The 19,576-nt window shown below is 39.6% G+C and overlaps 1 protein-coding gene across 1 annotated transcript in view; it reads left to right on the top strand.

Annotated features, from left to right (window-relative positions):
- Nucleotides 1-19,173, top strand: part of ABCB11 (ATP binding cassette subfamily B member 11) — a 46,111-nt gene extending 26,938 nt beyond the window's left edge. Inside the window, exons 18-28 of the mRNA XM_062578269.1 lie at nucleotides 573-708; nucleotides 2,234-2,398; nucleotides 7,808-7,912; nucleotides 8,013-8,174; nucleotides 9,519-9,722; nucleotides 12,679-12,920; nucleotides 13,025-13,181; nucleotides 14,220-14,417; nucleotides 15,252-15,458; nucleotides 16,332-16,478; nucleotides 17,212-19,173. Coding sequence (XP_062434253.1) covers nucleotides 573-708; nucleotides 2,234-2,398; nucleotides 7,808-7,912; nucleotides 8,013-8,174; nucleotides 9,519-9,722; nucleotides 12,679-12,920; nucleotides 13,025-13,181; nucleotides 14,220-14,417; nucleotides 15,252-15,458; nucleotides 16,332-16,478; nucleotides 17,212-17,412 — 1,924 coding nt within the window. The 3' untranslated portion in view covers nucleotides 17,413-19,173. The remainder of the gene's footprint in view (nucleotides 1-572; nucleotides 709-2,233; nucleotides 2,399-7,807; nucleotides 7,913-8,012; nucleotides 8,175-9,518; nucleotides 9,723-12,678; nucleotides 12,921-13,024; nucleotides 13,182-14,219; nucleotides 14,418-15,251; nucleotides 15,459-16,331; nucleotides 16,479-17,211) is intronic.
- The last annotated feature ends 403 nt before the right edge of the window (nucleotides 19,174-19,576 follow it).

The raw sequence follows: 19,576 nt of genomic DNA, 5'->3' as shown, positions 1-19,576 counted from the left end.
CACTTTTCCTTGCTGTTGAATTACCTAAGAAATCAATGCTAACGTATAAGAATGTTTTTAATTATGACTTCAACTTCATGAAAGATAAAGCATTTTACAAGCCAGTCTGTCTTGTAGCTAGAGATTTATTATTTCTTTCAGGCAAGCCCATGTCAAGTATGTATAAGTGAATGTGTGGCTCCCAGTTTATAGGGTTATGGTTTTGGGGGCATGGGTGGACTGCTTCAGCATCCTGTTTTACAGGACTAAACTAATTTGTAGTGATAATGGTGATTTGACTTGGTTTCTTAAGAACATGTGCAAATAAGCCTGTGTGTAGAGTACTCCATGAATTTGCTCAATAAGACAACATCTGAGTGGTAAGGGTGGAGTGTGATTACGAAAATAAAAACTGTGGGATTTTTTCTTCTTGAGAAGTTGACAGAAGATGGCAAAGGAAAGAAAAAGTCAGTGGGATTCCTGTGGTTCAGCGAATCCTGATTTCATGTGATATTAAAACTGCACCTGCCTTGAAAGCAAATATTGTGTTTCTGAGCTGTGAAGAACAGACTGTTTTCTGTCTTCTCTCATAGAGCTTCACTTCGGCAGCGCTCCAGATCTCAGCTCTCTAATGTAGTCCCTGACCCTCCGTTATCCATTGCAGGAGACCATTCAGAATCTGCGTATCTTATGTCTTCTTATGGAGAAGGTGATGGATCAGCAAAAAAGGTCAGGTGTAATAGTTTATTATTAAATTGTAAACAAACAGGACATCTTTTATATTACTCAATACTGATAATCTGTAGATAAGTGCTTCTCTTACAGGACTTGTTGGCATGTCTTCTTGGATGGATCTTTTTCTGTACCAATCCACAGCTTTGGATCTTATCCTCTGTGTAAGCTCTAGGCTGCATTTTGATGCTGTTAGGCTTACTCGTCCATGTAAAATTTCTAGCAGACCATGCACTATTGATAGATTGATTTATGTTGTAGATGAAGATGTTCAGTCTATAAAAAGCCACTGAATGACTACTTTTTGTTCAGTACTACTGTTCAGTAAAGAGTAAATTCACTTCACTCTCTCAAAATTATCTGGAGAAGTATGAGAAAAGGGAGAACACTACTGCAACCTGAGCCAGAGTCCTTTCACTGATTTCAGCAGACTGTCATCAGTGTCCTTTTGCAATCAAGCAATATAGAAAATAAAGACAGTATGCCTTAAAATGATACGGAATAGGACCGGTTCTTTAGCACAGTGTATTGATTTCCAAAGTGCTTATGAAGCTATCTGCACCAACTTGCAAGGCTATAGATATTCAGTGCAGAAAGCAGCTGTCAGAAGTCACTGCTCTTGCTCTTGCTAAGCCTATTCTGTGGATAAATAGAAGGCTTTAGGGCTGTCACTATGGCACTAGTTCAGAAGGAAAAGAAAAACTAAAATGTTTCCATCCCTTTATCCTTGCACATTTCCAACAGGTAGGTGTTCACAGGGTCTTTCTTGTCTGGGCATTTTTGGCTATATGAACTGAGGGAGTTGAACAGGGCTCAGAACAGTTTTACAAATATTCTGCACAAAATCAAATGGCAAGGTAAGTTATAATTTGATGATGAGTACTCTGCACTTACTGGAAGTAATTATGGGAATTGTGCACATAGTCTAAGGATGCTTCACATAAAGGAGGCATAATTAGCATGTATGACGCTGAAGTATCACTCTCAGGTCATCTTTGTTCTAATTTTACTTAGTGCCTATTTGATGCAAAGTCTGATCAGTACCTTCACCCACACTGTTTTAAAAAAATACTTAAGCATGCCACGAGTGACATAAAAAATCCCCTTGTGAGGAAGGAATATCATATTTTGGTAGTGAGTGTTGCATTGCACCTCATCTGAAGTAGCAGAAAGGGAACAGCCTGAGTTTCAGTAGCTGGAAGTCTTAAGCAGGTCATAAATAACCCCTTCATTTGGAATCAGCAGAGCTACACAAGCTATAACTGTTTTCCTTTTTCTCCAGGGACAATAGAGGTAATGATTTATGTAACACTCTTGTGACTCCCTAATCCTACAGAAGAATTCAAGACAGTAGGCAAGACCCATCATATTCTGTTCCTATACAAAGCCAGACTAGCTGTTTTGATACTGGAGGCAGCCATTTAACAGAGTACCTGTGCTCGTTATTTTATCTCACTGCCAAGGGGAAAACATTATTCAGAGAATTTTGGATTTTTTTCCATAAATGCAACCTACTTTTTAGGAATCTGTTGTTGTGGATGAAGATGATGTCAAACCTGTACCATTTGCCAGGATTTTGAAATACAATGCTTCAGAATGGCCGTACATGGTGCTTGGATCTCTGGGAGCAGCTGTGAATGGAGCAGTCAATCCACTCTATGCTTTGTTATTCAGTCAGATTCTTGGGGTATGTTTTGCTAATATTTTAAAGTGGTTTTTTTTTCCTGCGGTTAAGCAAAGGGGAACAAAGGATCATGTGAGGCAGAACTTGATATGTTTTGTGTAAGTCTTTTAACCTTGTCTAGTAGATGGGCTTAATATTCTTGCCTATAAACAGTTTAGTATAGTTATGTAAATCACTGTCGTCACAGTATCTTTCAGCTTCCTTAAGGTGGTAGAATCATTAGTATTTGTCATGTGTGCTTCATTTTCCCTCTTGTGCACCTTCCAGGAACTATTCAGAGTGGGTTTCAATATGTGCATATGCTGTTTATTTTAGATGAGGCAAGATGTACCTCACACCCAGGTATGGCAAGGAGGCTGATGTGCAGAGATCCCTCCCTACCGGACTTTATTCTACAAACTTGGCCAGGCCTTTGAGAAAGCTTTGGATCAGATCCAAAAACTACCAAACTCTTTGTTTATTGAACTATTGGAACATGCAGTCCTGCTGCCTGCTCTCAACAAAATGCCTTGAGAGAGGTAGACCATTGTAACAGGATTCAGAGCTGCCAGCAGAACGTATACCTGCATCAACAAGCCTGGAAGACAAACAGGAAATAGAAATGTATTTTTAACCTTGGAGTTCACTGAAGGATAGATATGTTACCATCTAAATCCACAGCATTACTTGAAATTTTTCAAGAGGTCAGCTGTGACTGTTTTCCTTCAAAAGCCTGCCAAAACAGAAAGAGGGAATGCTTCCCCATTTTGCAAAGTAGCTTTTGGTGAAAACATTGGCCAAGTTAGTGGGAGACTGGAGGGCTGCCTGAAGAGATTCAGCATTACTCTAACTAATGCCTAGGATAGTATCCTAATTTCCAAGAATCAGTAGGGTTTTCTCTACTCTCTGTTGAACCTGTTTTTATTTGGGGAAAGTAATAACTTACACTGGGAAGAAATTGGGAATGACACTATGCTTTTGCAGTTTGGGTGCCATTTGAGGTGGTGTAAAACTTGTGTTGTGTTGTGATCCTCACTTAATTGTTTAGGTCAGGTTAGGCACATAGGTGTGCAAAGAATGCGTAGCCTAAAAGGTAGGCACTCTTCTGCAAAGCAGAGCTTCAAATCCTTTCAGACAGGAAAGAATGAATGCATGTTGTAGCATCTGAGATTAGGTTAAAAGAGGGCTGAGAAAATGTTCCTAGTAACAGTGCCTGCAATCTATTAAAGAAAAGATTGACTTCATGCTGTTGATGGTTTTGGGGAGTTTGTTTTGTTTTAAATAAAGGCTTAGACATTTCTCTGTAGAAAATGAATTACATTTACTTGCAACTTGATGTTTGCTATCTAAAATCCAGAGATGGGCAGATAAGAAACATTCCAGTTTTGCTCCTGAACAAAGTGCTTGGCCTCTTAGCACTTCACCTCTACCATCTCTGAACACTTTTTGGGTGACTCGATCTCAAGCTGATGACTATAGCTTTCACTAGTTAGCAGACTAAGCACTGCTGTGTCCATTCTGTAATGGCTCTAACCTTTGATCCCCTTTGAGATTTAGGTTTGCCAAACGTTTAAAGTTTTAGGCCTGAAGTCATCCTGCAAGATGTTGAATGCCTTCATTGCCAAGGACAAGTTCCCTCTCTTGAAAGTCTGGGTCTATAGGAGGAGAGTTTGCAAAGTAAAACTAGGCAACAACAAATATGAGCAAAATTCGACATCTGTGTTCTATTTTACATAACTTTAAGCAATTTTTGTTCTACCTGGTGCCAAGGCAGGCAGATGGAACATGCATCTGCCTTCCAAGTGTTGTTTGAATATCTTTGGTGAAGTAGTGACAGATGTGTGGGCTTGTGCTCTGGGAGCAATATAGTTGAAGAGAAGGGAATAAAACCCCACAGCTATGAAATGGGAAAAGTTTAGCGAAGTCTGACTTCAAGGTTCTTCGAAATTAAACCCAAAAAGTGAATGAAGTACTGGGCAATACTGGTTATGTTGTCTTAGCACTTCAGCTCAGTTCAGCTCAGAAGTGCATCTTTGGAACAAGTTTCTCAGTTGTTCCTTCTTAGTATACTTTGGTTGCTGTGGTGGAGTAGTCTCAGAGCACAGGAAATGAATCCTTTTCCAGTGAAACTGAACTGGAAGATGCCTGTTACTGGGCATGTAGACCATGACCCCAGATAAAAGACTGTCTCAAGTAAAACTGCTGAAATTTTTATAGGCTGGTTTATATAGCACCAGCTCTTTCTTTTTATTGACTTGATGCTGTTGCCCGTGCTACATGCTAAGGTAGCCAATGTTATTTTTTTATCATGAAGATCAAGAATATAGCCGAGCACGTTAGGATAACCACAGAACCAGCTAGTTAAGTTTTACAGGACAAATTTTCAGTGGAAAATGTCCTTTGTTTACAATATAGAGATCTCCTCCCAACCTATATTACCCACTTTTGCTTCTTTAGGACAGTGATGAGGGGACCTGCACTGTGGTCCTAATCCAACAAAGCACCCTTGCCCTCTGTTTAGGGTGAGTGTAAGCATATACTTCATCCCATTGCTTGTCTTGAGCCAGCATGCTTTCTTCAATCTAGGGCTTGTGATAAGAGTCCCAGACTGACTGACAGCTGGCTTCACCAGAAATCTTCTGGGTGTCTCACAGATGCTGGAGTTCTCCCAGCCTTTATCTGGGAGCAACAGGGAGCCTGGCCACTGCAGGAGGCCTTTCACAGCATCTTTCTTGCATAATGAAAAGCAGTGGAGCCACTTTGAATGTGGGTGATACAGGCAGAATGTTAAAGAAGGGGAGATTCACTGCACTCTCCTCTTTCATGAGCACCCCAGTTCCAACCTCCCTGAAACTAGGAATAGTGCTGCCTTTTACTTTCTTGAAGTGAAGACTCCTACTTAATCTCACCTACCATCTAGCCGTGCAGAAGCAATGAACTCAAATCTGTTTATAACAAGCACCAGTATTTACTGGGACTCACTCTAGGTCAGTGTCTTCCTTTGTTTATCTTTACCTCTCTCTTCAGTGTTTGGTCTGGTATTTATTTGATATTTCTATATTAAATTAGAGAGGAAATTTCACACTGTGGAAAAAAGAAATATTGAGTTCAATGAATGTATGGGGCCATTCCAACTATGCAGAGAGAATGCACAAATCGCTTGCAAAAAGCCATCGGCACCTCTGGAGAGTGAAGTGTTTTTCCTCCCAGTTCACAGCTTTCTATTTATTATGATCCATCACAAAGAGTGTTTATCACAATGTTTATTAGCCTTATTCATTAAAATTTCTATTCACTTCGGCAGAGATTTTGATGATGTTTCCTCATATGAAGGAGTACCATAGTACTATAATTAACTACTCATCATGCACTAGATGTTATTCCCATGGTTATGTTTTAGGCTAGTTTTTTGTATACATGACATGAACGTTACTATGTCATGCTCTTTTCCCATTCATGTTTAAATATTGTGTACCATGATGGTAGAGAAAATGCCATTCCAGCAATCCTCAGATATAGAATCCTGGTAGCACACAGTTCTCATGACCCCACTGAGTTCACCCTCTTGTGTCTCATGCAGTCCAAGTATTTAACTAGATTGCTTCCAAAAAATAAATAAGAGTTTATTTTTCTCTAACTGTGTAAGTTACAAAGATGAAAGCTACTCATAGCCAGTTCAGTTCAAGATCAAATGTGAATTACTGAAGGTGCAAATGGATTTCATTAAAGGGATAGGAACAGGAGCAGGCCATTATATGTTATATTCTTCGTATTATGGATTAAAATAAGACATTTGCATCAAAACATATGAGTAATTTTCCTTTAAACAGAGATTAGTCTGAAAAGTCATATGCCTTACTACTGATACTGATCATGGATTTGGAGCAGACCTTAGCTTGAAACACCAAATGCTGTTTCAGTGTCATCATTTTGGACTTTGCAGGATTTATTTTGTTCCCAGGGTACTGATGTACAAAGCTGAAAATACTTTGAAGTAGAATTCCCAGTAGAGAATAGTGATTTCTCTTTCCCAAATTCATGCTCTAATTCCTCCCAATTACCTTCATGTATAGATAACTTTGAACTGCAAGTAACTTGCGTTGACCTTTTAAGACTAGAACTTGAGTTTATTTTTGTGGAATTTTTCTATATTGCAGGTGTAAGGAAAATTCCGTCTTCTCTTTCTATTGTCAGATACTTACCTGAAGGAATTTAGGATGTTTTTGATCTAAGTAAAGGTCAAATGCTCAGGTTATTTTTAACTACACCTTAAAGATAACGGATTACTGGAGAAGTACAGACATAAGCTGTGGCTTATACCTGTGTGTAGTAAAAGAAGGTTAACAATTTCAGGTAGGTTAAAGGACCTACATTTCAATTGCTGTGAGTGGAAGTAATTGCTAAAGGATGGCTACTTAGATTTGGACCATTACTTCATTATCAGCGAATTACACTGCCAGTTGGTAAAAAACAAAAACAAAAACAAAAACAGATATAAAGAATAAGAGAGAAGAGGAAAATGCCATGAAGACTGGGCGGGGAGGCTGGAGAGGGCTCTACTTTAAGCACTAGTGATGCTTTTTCTCGAGTACCCAGCAGGAAGTGAATAGCTCCTATCCACTCTCCTTCAGCAGAGGACAGTGGGTTCCACCTGAAACCTATCTATATATAGCAATTAAAATGGCACCAGTTATTGTGTAAGGAGAGTCATCCTATGGTGTATTCATGTACAAGTACTTTGTTTTGTGTGGCCTAGTAAGGTAGTAATTGTCATAGACTAGAAAGAAGTTAAGGGTGCTGCTGCATTGTTGCTTTGCCTCTGTGCTATTTATTTTATTGCTGGTCTCCAGCTTTCAGACCAGATCTTGTGTACAGTGGAGGGATGATTGATTAAGTAGGCATGGGCAGCAAGTATACAGTAGCAGGTGCAAACACCAGGTGTAATAAACCTGGGTTTTTAACAGCAGTAAAAAGCATTATGTTGTGCCCAGGTTTAATTTAGAAAAATCTGGGGTGAATCGGGGGTGTATATGTCCAAAACAGTGACGTAAGCACTGCAGGCCAGAATGGTGTTGCAGAACGGGAATCCCAAGCTTGCCCTGATGCCTCTTTGCAGGCTGCACTTAGTGGCAGTGACTGGGAGGGAGGTGGGATTTCAGACATACTCTTTTCTTTGGTGCCTCTCATTTGTTGGCATGTATTTCCTCCTGTCCATCCCGGTGCGTGTTGTGAATCACGCTCTTGGGAAACTACCACTGCAATAACTATATGAAGGACTTCGGAGTTTGTGAATTCCTGCAAATGCCACCCACAAGTTAAGTGCGTGGAACCAAATTCTGTCGTGTCCCATTGCAGATGTTAACGGAACTTGTAAGTTCTATTTCTCATGTTTACACACTTCTAATACTATGCCACTCATTTTTTTTTCCAAAGACCTTCTCCATTCTTGATGAAGACGAACAAAGAAGACAGATTAATAGTGTCTGCTTGCTCTTTGTCTTAGTTGGGCTTGTATCATTTCTCACGCAATTTCTACAGGTAATAACAGTTCAATATACGTAAATTTTGTTTCCTATCTCTTTTACTCTGTGTGTATACCTTTCTGAACAATAATTGTATATATTCTTATGCACTCCAGGGGTACACTTTTGCCAAGTCTGGTGAGCTGCTTACAAGACGGCTAAGGAAAATTGGTTTCCAGGCTATGCTAGGGCAAGAGATTGGTTGGTTTGATGACCAGAGGAACAGTCCTGGTGCTTTGACGACACGACTTGCAACAGATGCATCACAGGTCCAAGGGGTAAGACAAGATGTATTAAGAATTGCTTTACTAAAAGCACTCACTGAGCACCTATTTTGGCACATTGCCCTCAAAATTGACTAGTACACAAATAGCAATACCAGGATAGATCCAGCCTTCATGAGTCAATCAGACTCTTTCTGTCTGTTGTAGACTGTCAGCTTGAAATTATTTTCAGTGTATACACTGAAATTAATACACAAAAATTAATAAAATTAATATGAGCCAGCAGTTGAATTGGGAGGAGCATTCAGTGCAAAGTTTTTAATTTCTTTTTTCTTAAAATGCATTTATTAGCTTTTTACCACAATATTTAATATTTATTTCAAAAACATATCAGACTAGTCTTCAGCTTCATTCATCACTAATCATGTTTTCAAGTTTTCAGCATGATACTGTGCTTGTTGTATGTGACAGTTTCAATTTAAACTGACAGTCCACTTTAAAACAATCAATCATGTGTATTACTACATAGTGCACCAGCCAGAACCCATACAGTTAGTGTGACTTACTGTCTGGGAAGGTGAACCGCTAACCCCGTCTGGTGTGTTCCTTAGCAGATGAAAGTTAAATCATACTGAGTTATAAACATGTTACTTATTTGCGTTGAGGCACCGGTAAAAGTGAGTTAAGAAGCCATTTTACTTGGCTCCAACACAAGTAATTTTCTGGAAACAAAGAAATATAGACTTGTTACTAATAATTGTTGTGCTTCAGCTTCACTGATGAGAGTGAGTTTTTAAAAATTATTGATTCTTATTATTATTCTATATTATCTCATTAATAATTAGTAGAGATTTTAAGAATTTAAAAGAAAAATGAGAGAAAGTTCCCAAAGGTCCTGTCATCAGCTGTTTCCAAAGAATCTAAGAAACCCGCTGCAAAGCTCCTCTTAGAGCCCTTGCAGACTCATAAAATACTGACTGAACAATCTTAGAGTCCCCTAAGGGAAATCCTTGTCCTAAGCGAGCGTGGGCTAAACAAAGACCAGATGGAATTCTCAGGGAACCAAGGGAGTTTATTCAAATAGTTAAACTATCTTTGTTAGTATCATTAGGAACAATTTGCTTCAATTCTCCTTGGAAAGTTTGGCAAAAGAATATCTGAGATTTGCATCCCTTATCTTGGTACAATTAATGGGAAACAGTGCATCTAAACTGGCTAAATTCCAGTGGTATCAACAGCCATTGGTGTCTTATGATATTTTAATGACATCTAGAGTTTACCTAAGTTTTATGGGAAGACTTTTTTTTTTTTTTTTTTTTTTTTTTTTTTTTTTTTTTTTAGGTTATTGAAGTTACTATTTGCATACTAGTCAGTTATTTCCTTTTCTTTTCTTTTAAGGCAACTGGAGCCCAGATAGGAATGATTGTCAGTTCCTTCACCAACATTGGAGTCGCCATCATTATTGCTTTCTACTTCAGCTGGAAACTGAGTTTAGTAATAATGTGTTTCTTGCCATTTTTGGCATTATCTGGAGCTGTGCAAGCCAAAATGCTGACAGGATTTGCCTCTCAGGACAAGAAAGCTCTGGAAGCTATTGGACGGGTAACATTATTTAAAAACTAATTTATATTTACAGCCACAGGGAGCTGAAAGTCAGGAATTTGGGACCATCAGTAATTCAAATGTAAAAGAACTGGCAACATTTTGCAAATAAGTTGTAACATTTCAGCTTGTAAAGCCATTGAAACATCACTAGGAATTCCCTAGCTGCAAAAACACTTACTGCTTGGGCTGTGGCTTGCTTTTGGAAAGGTGTTGGGCCTAAATGCTCAACCTGGATCTCTGGTCAGTCCATTTTATTGCTGTTGGGTTTTGTTTGGACACCCATTTGGTGGTTCCTTGTGATTCTCCTGTTCTCAGAGCGCAGGGGCACTCTTTCACTCAGAAATCACCACACCTAAGATTTCAGCGCTGTATGTTGATTTTAGAGAGTATAGAATTGTTTCTTCAGTAAATCCTGTAGTCTAGCAGCTTTCCTATCAGTTTCTGCTACTAAATCACAAGCATTACTGTATTTATTTTTGTGTTGTGTGGTAGCAGTCAAATTTCTATCAATCAGTCATAATTTCTCAGCTTATATATCTTCACTTTTCATACAGATGAGCACTGACCTTTTTGTTGTTTTGTGTAAGAGACGTAACACTTCCTCATAATGCTTTGTATGTCCTCCCTGGTGGCTGGGAGAAAGCAGGTGCGTGGGGATATTAAAACAACCAGCATGGGAGACGAGGAAGGAATTCCCTTCCCCTGGAAACAATGCACCCTGTGTTCAGTGATCCCTGCCTAAATTCCTCCTCCTGTTACTCTAGTTCTACTCTACTCTCATTCTATTTTCCCATTTAGCACCTTCCCGTGCCCCGTTGGCTGCCGGACCCTGAGAACTGCCTCTCCGAGGGCTGAGAATAGATTCCTCTGTTAAAGTCCTGCCCACCGAGTCTAACCCATCTCACCTTCTACCCTGCCTCATCTGAGCCTCATCTCTACTCATCTGAGCTCTCACCCAAGTGCCTTTAGCCTCCTTCTGCACCTAATCTGTGCAGCAAGTGTATGGAGCGGAGTCCTTTGCTCTGCTCAGTGCTCTGTCCACTGCCTGTCTCCTTCCCTCTCCCTGCTGCAGCCCCCCCCCGGCTCCCTCCCTATTTTGGCTTCTTTCAACTACAACTCCTCTTTCTGGGTGTGATTTAAAAAAGAAAATGGAACAAATGGAAACATAGAGTTTAAGCTGATGTAAAGGAATAAATGAACTATATTCGTTTTGATTGCCTATACGTACAGACTCATAGATTTTTTTTAATGGACCTACGGTATTACTTTGAATTAACATTACATGATTTTGGTATCACTGGTCAAACAAATGCAGTTAATGACTGCTCTGCAGAACAATCTTCAACTCTAGAAAGTCAAGGAAAAACTGAGGCCTGACCAGTCAGTCATATTCAGAACTGTTTAATTATTTGTAAAATACGATAAATCAAAATACCATCTTGGAACTGACATCATAGAGATTTCAACGGAGAAACTTCACTAATGAGTCGAGGCATCAGCCTGTACTCACTAGAATGACCCAGAGACTGGGATGGAAAGGGCACTCAATGCTTCAGCAGTTTTGGCACTGACTGATCATCTGATGTTATTTTCTAATTTACTTGCATTGCATCCAAATGCGAAAGGCTTTTTCTGAGTCTCCACGGTGGTTGTTTATCAACCATGCTAAACATAAAAACACTGCAATTCACAGTACATACTTATCCACTCCCTCAAATTGATCCTTAATTTTGGCCAGAGAAAAAATTAAAATTGAACAGAATATTTATATTCACATCTCTTCCTACATGGTGAAAGAATTCATTGATCTTCATGCACTGGACTATTGCTACCCAAAGGAAAGCATCACACTGTGAAGCCATCAAAGTCCAGGCAAACTGGAAGCATTGTTAAAATTAAACAAGACCAATTTATGAATAAAATTATATGAAATAAGACAGGTGAAACCGGAATCAAACAAACTGGTAAGGTTTGAAACTGAAACCGAAGTGCATCCAGTTTTGGGGATGGAGAACAAAATTCTGACTAGGAGCAAAACCTAATGTAAAGCCTACAATTAATTAAGGTTCCAGAGAGGTTTCCAAACCCCAGAGAAAGGTCATGTGGCTTCAGTTTCCTGTGCTGCATTTTTCTCTGTGCATCGGCAGGCATGGGTTTGTTCTTTGTCTATGTACAAGATAAAAATCCTGTAAATTGTGTGTGTTATTGATCTTAGAGGAATCAAGATGTTGTCTTCCATTTATGAGCTTCATCTCATCAGGCTTTTCTGGATATTAACAAGAAAAACAATGATGAGGGTGGGAAAGAGAGGAAATATATAGTAAATTCAAGTGCTTCTTATTTACAAAAAGAAAGTGGGGCACAACATCCCCTCTGTCTCTTTCCCTGATTATCACTGTAAGTAAAATGCATGATATAATAAACATTTAAACAGTAGGCACATGCAAGCAAGTGTCCCTAAACAATTTTGTTTAAAAAGTACCAGTTGACAAAATTAAATTATGTATTATTCCATTCAGCTGGAAATTGTTGTGAATTTTGGAAATATTTGCATATATTTTAGAACGCCAATTGCCCTGTATTGAGAGGGACGTGCAGAGCCCACTGTCAGTTACCACGGAGTAGAAGTCCCCACTTAGTCTCACTGCGTGAAAATAAGTCACAAGTGAGAGACCGTGCCTAGTTTCCTGTGTGCTTACACTAGCTTGTTCTAGAGGAGCAGACAGAGCTTTACTATTGAGGATATTAGCAGGTATCATCACTTCCAAAAATGTTTCTCTTTAGGGCAGCTGATATTTGGAATAATCTGTGCCATATCTGAAAAGATTTATGTATGTATGGCATTTGTGCCATGCATTTGTGAAAGAACTGTGTGTTTGTGAAAGAGAGTACTCTGCTTTTTTTCCCAAGTAAAAATTAGGAGATTTTACTCATGTTTTTTTTTTTCCTTCAGATTTCCAGTGAAGCCCTCACTAACATCAGGACTGTAGCTGGGATAGGAAAGGAGAAGCTGTTTATTGACAATTATGAGAAGCACCTGGAAAAACCCTACAGAGCTGCAATCAAAAAAGCAAATGTTTATGGAATCTGCTATGGCTTTGCCCAGAGTATAGTGTTTATAGCCAATTCTGCCTCTTACCGATATGGAGGGTTTCTGGTTGACACCGAAGGACTCCATTACAGCTTTGTGTTCAGGTAAGAAAGAGCCGGAAAGAGGCTCCTCGGCAGCACGGGCCGCTCTCAGGGCAGCGGCCGCTTCCCGGCAGCCTCCCGAGACGACCGCTTCCGCTTCCCTGCAGGGTGATCTCCGCTATTGTGACCAGCGGAACTGCCCTGGGACGAGCGTCTTCCTACACGCCAAACTACGCCAAAGCCAAAACATCGGCGGCACGGTTCTTTCAGTTGGTTGATCGGCTTCCTAAAATCAGTGTTTACAGTGACGAAGGGGAAAAATGGGTAAGAAGAAGAGTGGCGATGACCGAGATGTCACTCAGCCTGTACAAGCCCTGAAGCTGCAGTAACAATTTATAAATCAGTGAGGATTGCTGGAAGGTTATGCTGGCTGTGTACTTGTTGTGTGTCTTTGCTCTTTTGGAAGCAGTGAGTGCTGTACTAGGCAGAAGGAGCATTGTGAAGCGTAGCTATCAGGAATTTCTCAGTACAGCACTCCTATGAATTGGAATAGGGCCAATTTGGATGACTCACAGAATAGTACGCTTTTTCTTTCTGTTCTACAGGTCTTATATAAATCTGATCACAGCTAAGTTTTATAATAGATATTTTTCAGTTTAACATCAAGAAGTTGAGGATGTTCAGGAGGAGAATCATCTTTGAGTGAGTCAGATGAAATGAAAATGCTCAATTTTGGATTGAATTGATAAGTCAAAACCATAAAATTCAGATAACTCATGTTTCCTTTAGACTTTTTCAAAATCAAAGGAATTCTTGAAATATTGCTACAAATTAAATACATTAAATATTTTGCTTCAAACTATGAAAATAGAACATCTCAATCCCTTCTCAGGGTTTTCTGAATGCATTTTTTTTTTATATATATATAATTCTGGGGAAACTGGAAAATTGACCTGAATTCACAGGTTGTCTTAATTCACATGTTGCAAAATCCAATACTTTTTTTAAACTAAGAAAAAAGTTTGTGTATGAATGTCTTCGCACCACCATCAAATATGGAATTAGGTGGTGTCTGTGCTTAAAAAAAAAAGAATTTACAAGGCAATCCCATGTCCAGTTGTTGCAGATTGCAAGTGCAGTAAGGTAAAGTATTAGTAGAGCAACAGTGTCATGACTAATGGCTTCACCTCTGGGACAGCCATGCCAGTAAGTTTTTAAATTCCTCTTTCTAAAGTAATTTCATGATCACTAATGTCACATTTTAAATAATAGATGCAACAACAGAATTTGAGGAAGAGTTGTTTTGTACTTTACAACTCAGTTTTGATCTCACTGTAGCTTCTTTCTCATTTTTTTCACCAGGATAACTTCAAGGGAAGCGTTGAATTTCTTAATTGTAAATTCACATACCCTTCTCGGCCTGACATTCAGGTCCTGAAAGGACTCTCTGTAGCTGTGAAGCCTGGACAGACTCTGGCATTTGTTGGAAGCAGCGGATGTGGCAAGAGCACCAGCATCCAGCTTCTGGAGCGTTTCTACGACCCCGAGAAAGGAGCTGTGGTAAGCAAAGGGGATGCACTTTGTGGGCTGTTGTTTTCAGCAACATTGTAAGGCCTCTTCTGAAGGTGTCCTACCACGCAGCCTAGCAGTGGTGGTGGGCACCTGTGCAGCTGGGGGGTTTGGCTACTTAAACAAATGTGGACTCTTGCGGCACTTCCCTGAGTGTTCTCTCAGCTGCTTTCAGGCAAGCTGAGAATACACACTGCAATCCTCAGGTGTGACCTCTCGTATTATGTAGGCCATAGGCACTCGCCTTGGTAGTTCCTGTATGAAACACGTAGCACGTGGTTGACATCATGGGAGCACGGCCAAAAATCAAGCCTGACTTGAGCAACACTGAGTCTAGACCATGCCTAAATAAATATTTTCAACATATAGCTTCCTTGCAGGTTGAACTTATCTAGCTTCATCTTCTAGTTATTCAGTCGCTGAGGATAGCTTAAACAGCTTTTGTATCTTTTCCCCGTATACATACTTAACCAGTTTGATTTCTTTTCCTTTAGGAAAAAAAAGCTGTGGCAATTAATAAGCCAGAAATCCAACAAAGCATGTGTCTGCATTTAAGCAATTAAATAGTTCAACTAGGGCTGAAGGTTAAGCCAATGGTTTAGTGCTTGGCTGGATCACAGCTGTACCAAGAAAAAAAAATCATTTGCCATGCATAAATAAGCCAAATATGAGCAGCAGCTTCGAATTAAATCCGTCTTGTTTGCATTTTGGTAATATGGCCACATTTAAAACTGTAGGGCTTGTATAGTTTCACTGTAAATTATTTGGGTTTTGCAGCCTGTTGTTCTGGAATGATGTTTCAAGTTCTCTCCTATTTTCTTGTAGTTAATAGATGGACACGACACCAAGAAAGTAAATGTACCGTTTCTTAGATCAAAAATTGGAGTAGTGTCCCAGGAGCCCGTGTTATTTGACTGCAGCATTGCTGATAATATTAAGTATGGCAGTAACGCCAAAGAGATGGCAATGGAAAAAGTCATAGAAGCAGCCCGGAAGGCTCAGCTGCACGACTTCGTCATGTCGCTGCCCGAGGTGAGTGCACCTGAGGCCTTGCATTTGGGCCATGCCACGCACTGGGCAGGATGCGTAGCATTCATGCGATGGGAGCTGGGCAGAAACAAATTAAAGTAGCTACACACTTATGTACCTGGTATCTTATTTTTACAGGTATAACAAGAGGTGCAAGGGGGGGGGGGGGGTGACATGAGCATTTGTTGTGTTCATGAAAGTTTGGATGTGGATTGTTTGTGGGGTTTTTTGTTTGTTTTACACACAGTAGGCAAATATTTACAACTCTGAACAACTAGGTGAAAAGGAAAGATTTTCAAAGCAATGGCCAAGAAAGAAGAGAAAGCTCAGGTTAGTGGTCAAAGTGTGACACTAAGGCAGGAAGTATGAATCCTGTTTTCAGCTGTGGCAGATTGTCCTTGTGAGTAGGATGTGATACTTCTTAGACCAAAATATTTGAAGCTGGGAACTTGCATGCATTTAAGAAGCACTTAAATGCATTTAAATCATACATAAGAACATAAAATTTGTAACTACAGTTTAGATGCCCAAACAAAACACTTATCCAGACAATTCTTCAGTCACTTTCAGCCTCTTCCCCCAAATCTACTTTTGCCTCAGACAAACTATCCATCATCTGAGATGATTTTTTTTTTTCTTCGAAACCCACCATCATGCTGCCTGGGCCCCCAGGTCATGTGGCCTGCAAGTCAAGGTTCAAAAACATCTCCACAAACAAACATTAGTATCGCTCTTAACCAGTATTTTTGCCTTGCCAGATTTTTTTGAGAAGGATACACCCATGGTCAGAACGCCTGCCTCCTGCTAGCACTTCAGTTTGTGTATTGATATGTTTGTTCACATCTAAATAAAATACTTCTTTGGTATATTTTCCAGAAATATGAAACTAATGTTGGGGCTCAAGGATCCCAGCTGTCTCGTGGGCAGAAACAACGCATTGCTATAGCTAGAGCCATCATACGAGATCCTAAAATTTTATTACTGGATGAAGCTACATCTGCCTTAGACACAGAAAGTGAAAAGGTAAATATGCAGTGAAAAGAACCATGGGGATGTTAACACAATGGCTTGCAATGCCCTTTTCTATTCTATGGAGGCACCCTACCCTACAAGGACATACTGATATGACCTAAACATTATTCCACATTCTTTATTTGCTGCTGTAACTTTAATAATCTTTATGAAAAATCCAAGAAGCAAAACTATAAAAATAATAGCCAGCTACAGTTGCTCCTTCACTGCCAATGCAGAGGCGGCACTTCTGAAGTACTGTGCATACTCATTCCCTGGGTTTCAAAGCTTGTGGTAGGAATGTTTCCCAAATATAGCTTCTACGCATCAAAAAAACTCAAAGAAGTTTATTCAAGCATATGAATGAAGAGCATGAACATGCAGTAAACCAACAGTAATGGGCCTAAGAACTCAGGCAAGGATTTGCTTAGTTTGGTTATACTCAGAGATTAGAGAAATGCTGGAAATTTAAAAACATATCTGTGCTGAACATTCTACATTCAGTATGTCAGCTGAGTAGAGGCCTTCTATAAGACAGTTTAAATTCTACTGCTATGTATTTATCTGTTCTTTGCTTCTACAGGTGTTACACTAAGCTCATGACCCATGACATAATGTTTGATTTAGCCTCACTTTTAGAAGTATTGCATGTTGTGGTTAATTAATCTGAAACAATCAGATTTCTCCAGCTCTGAGTCCCAAGCTGATTTATGCATTTTCGCTCTGCTGTGTGTGTTGCCTTTAGACTGTGCAAGCAGCGCTGGATAAGGCCAGAGAAGGGCGTACCTGCATTGTCATCGCCCACCGCCTGTCCACAATCCAGAACTCCAACATCATCGCTGTCATGTCACAAGGCATCATCGTTGAGAAGGGCACTCACGATGAACTAATGGCCAAGGAAGGAGCTTATTACAAGCTTGTTACCACTGGGGCCCCAATTAGCTGAATTACTGCAATACTAACTTTAGAAGAGTTACATTTTTTTTCCCTAAAGAAATAATCTGTGGTAGGTATGTGTATGTTGGTATGTAAAATGCTCTACACCATTCTGAGGTCAGTGGTACCTAAATTTCTGTAACCTTCTGGATCAAGCAAAGCCTAGCAGGCCCTGTGCAGGGAATAAGCATAGGCTGATGCATCCCAGGAGGTATCCTAGCTCACTACTAAGGGAAAGAAAGCCTGAAAATAGGACTGACCTTTGGTGAGCGGGGAAATTGCCACCATCTGCAGTCAGGCAGCACAGTCCTGTCAACTAGCCATCACGGAAGACTCTGCTGTGGTGTTCCGGAAGCTGCCACTTTGCTAGGTAAGCTATATGGGCAAGAATGATGGTCTGAAGGGATCGAGTATCTCCTGATGGTCTGGTCTGCAGATGATTACAACAGATACTGTTAATATGGCTGCAGATCTCCCGCTTCCCACTCTCGCAACCTGCCTGCTTCAGCTGTGCTGCTGCAGGGAGGGCTGCCTTCCCCTGAGTGCACCTACACACTGACCCTATAGAGCCCAGAGCTTGATGTAGCAGTACCCAGTGATAAAACCACTAAGTAGTAAGGAAAGCAATCAAGAGAAACAGAAGCTGGTAAGGCTTATTTACCCTATGCTCATTACTTTGATCAAAGGTGTCAAATATTTCTGAATATGAGTAAATGCTTTATTTCAATATAAACTCCTACAGTTAATATCTTCACTGTTATTTGAATTTCTTCTATTGAAAAGGTGATGGATAATATCCTGTTTTCATTTTGGGGAAGGCAAGAGTGACAACTATCCTTCAAAACGATCATAAATATTCTGCAAAGGTGGAAAGAATAAAAGTAAGGATTTAGCCATGATTAGCTATTTGTTTACGTTAAGCAGAGTTGATAAACTGAGCAACAATTTACTCATGATGAGAAAGGTCAGGAAGTATCTTCCTCTGGTAGAAGCTTGAATCTGTAACAGTTCATTATAGGATCCACTGCGCTGATCTCCTGTGTATGTTATTGGGTGTTGTCCACCGAACTCTAACTTCACTGACTGGTATCTCGGAGACAAAGCAGTTAGACAGACAGATAATCTAAACTTACAGTTTCAGAATTTGAATCGTGGCTTGGAACAACACAGTGTTACTTGGAAAAGGCATTCACAGCATCCCACAGTCTGCAGCTTGGGTGTTTTCTTTTTCTTTTTCTTTTTTTTTCCTCCCACTTAATAATTCTAGGCAATAAAAAGCAGTATTATTTTTTGTGCAACTCCAGTATCATCAGAATGCCTTCACTAGAATATAGTGAACTCATGTAATTGACATTAAAAAGCACCTTTTAAATTAAGAACTCTGTGTTTTAATCCTTCACTGAAAATGAAAAAAGAAGCTGCATTATTGGCCTTCTGTTTTAATTTTTCAAGCCTTTTATATATTCAGGGCAATAATTAGTTTGGATGGTTTAGGACTGAAACTACTGACAGTCAGTAACCTATTGACAAAAAGCTTTAATTTTCAAATGGTAGATACAGCTTAAAAGGGAACTACAACCTATCAACAAGATTATATCACATGAACTCCATTTTCCCCTCATCTTTTTCCAAACCTACCACTCCTGTGAACAATGGTAGAAAATAGTTCAGATAATGACAAAAAACAAAAAATCATTGCTATGGAATAAAAATGATGAACAAACTATAAATACCGATTAAAACCTCAGTGATTTTATTTTTAACATGCTTATGATACAATTCTATATGATTATTAATTTATATTTGTATTTAAGGATATAAAGGAAAAAAACCCCACATTTTAATAAAACTTACAATTATTATGAGTGCTTATATTATTTTTTTTTCCCTAAAGGACTACAGTTTTGTGGCCCAAATTACATGAATAAATTGTATTATATTGATTCTTCTGCTTTAATACTTCATCTCTTACGCTTCTGACAAGCACTTGAATTTCTCCCCACAGATGCCTAGTACTCGTACGTATTTAGGTCATGTCTGTACCAATGGTCTGCTTTACAGGACAGAGCTGTCGCGAAGGCCAGTGCAATTGTACTAGCAGCACCTGCAAAGGCACCTGCTGGTCCCAGCTAGCTCCTTGCAGAAGCACTGGCATGGGCCTGGCTGGGTACTGC

The sequence above is a fragment of the Rhea pennata genome, chromosome 6 (genome assembly GCF_028389875.1).
Source record: "Rhea pennata isolate bPtePen1 chromosome 6, bPtePen1.pri, whole genome shotgun sequence".
Taxonomy (NCBI): Eukaryota; Metazoa; Chordata; class Aves; order Rheiformes; family Rheidae; genus Rhea; species Rhea pennata.
Note: the sequence above shows the minus strand (reverse complement) of the source record. Positions and strands in the feature narration are given on the sequence as shown.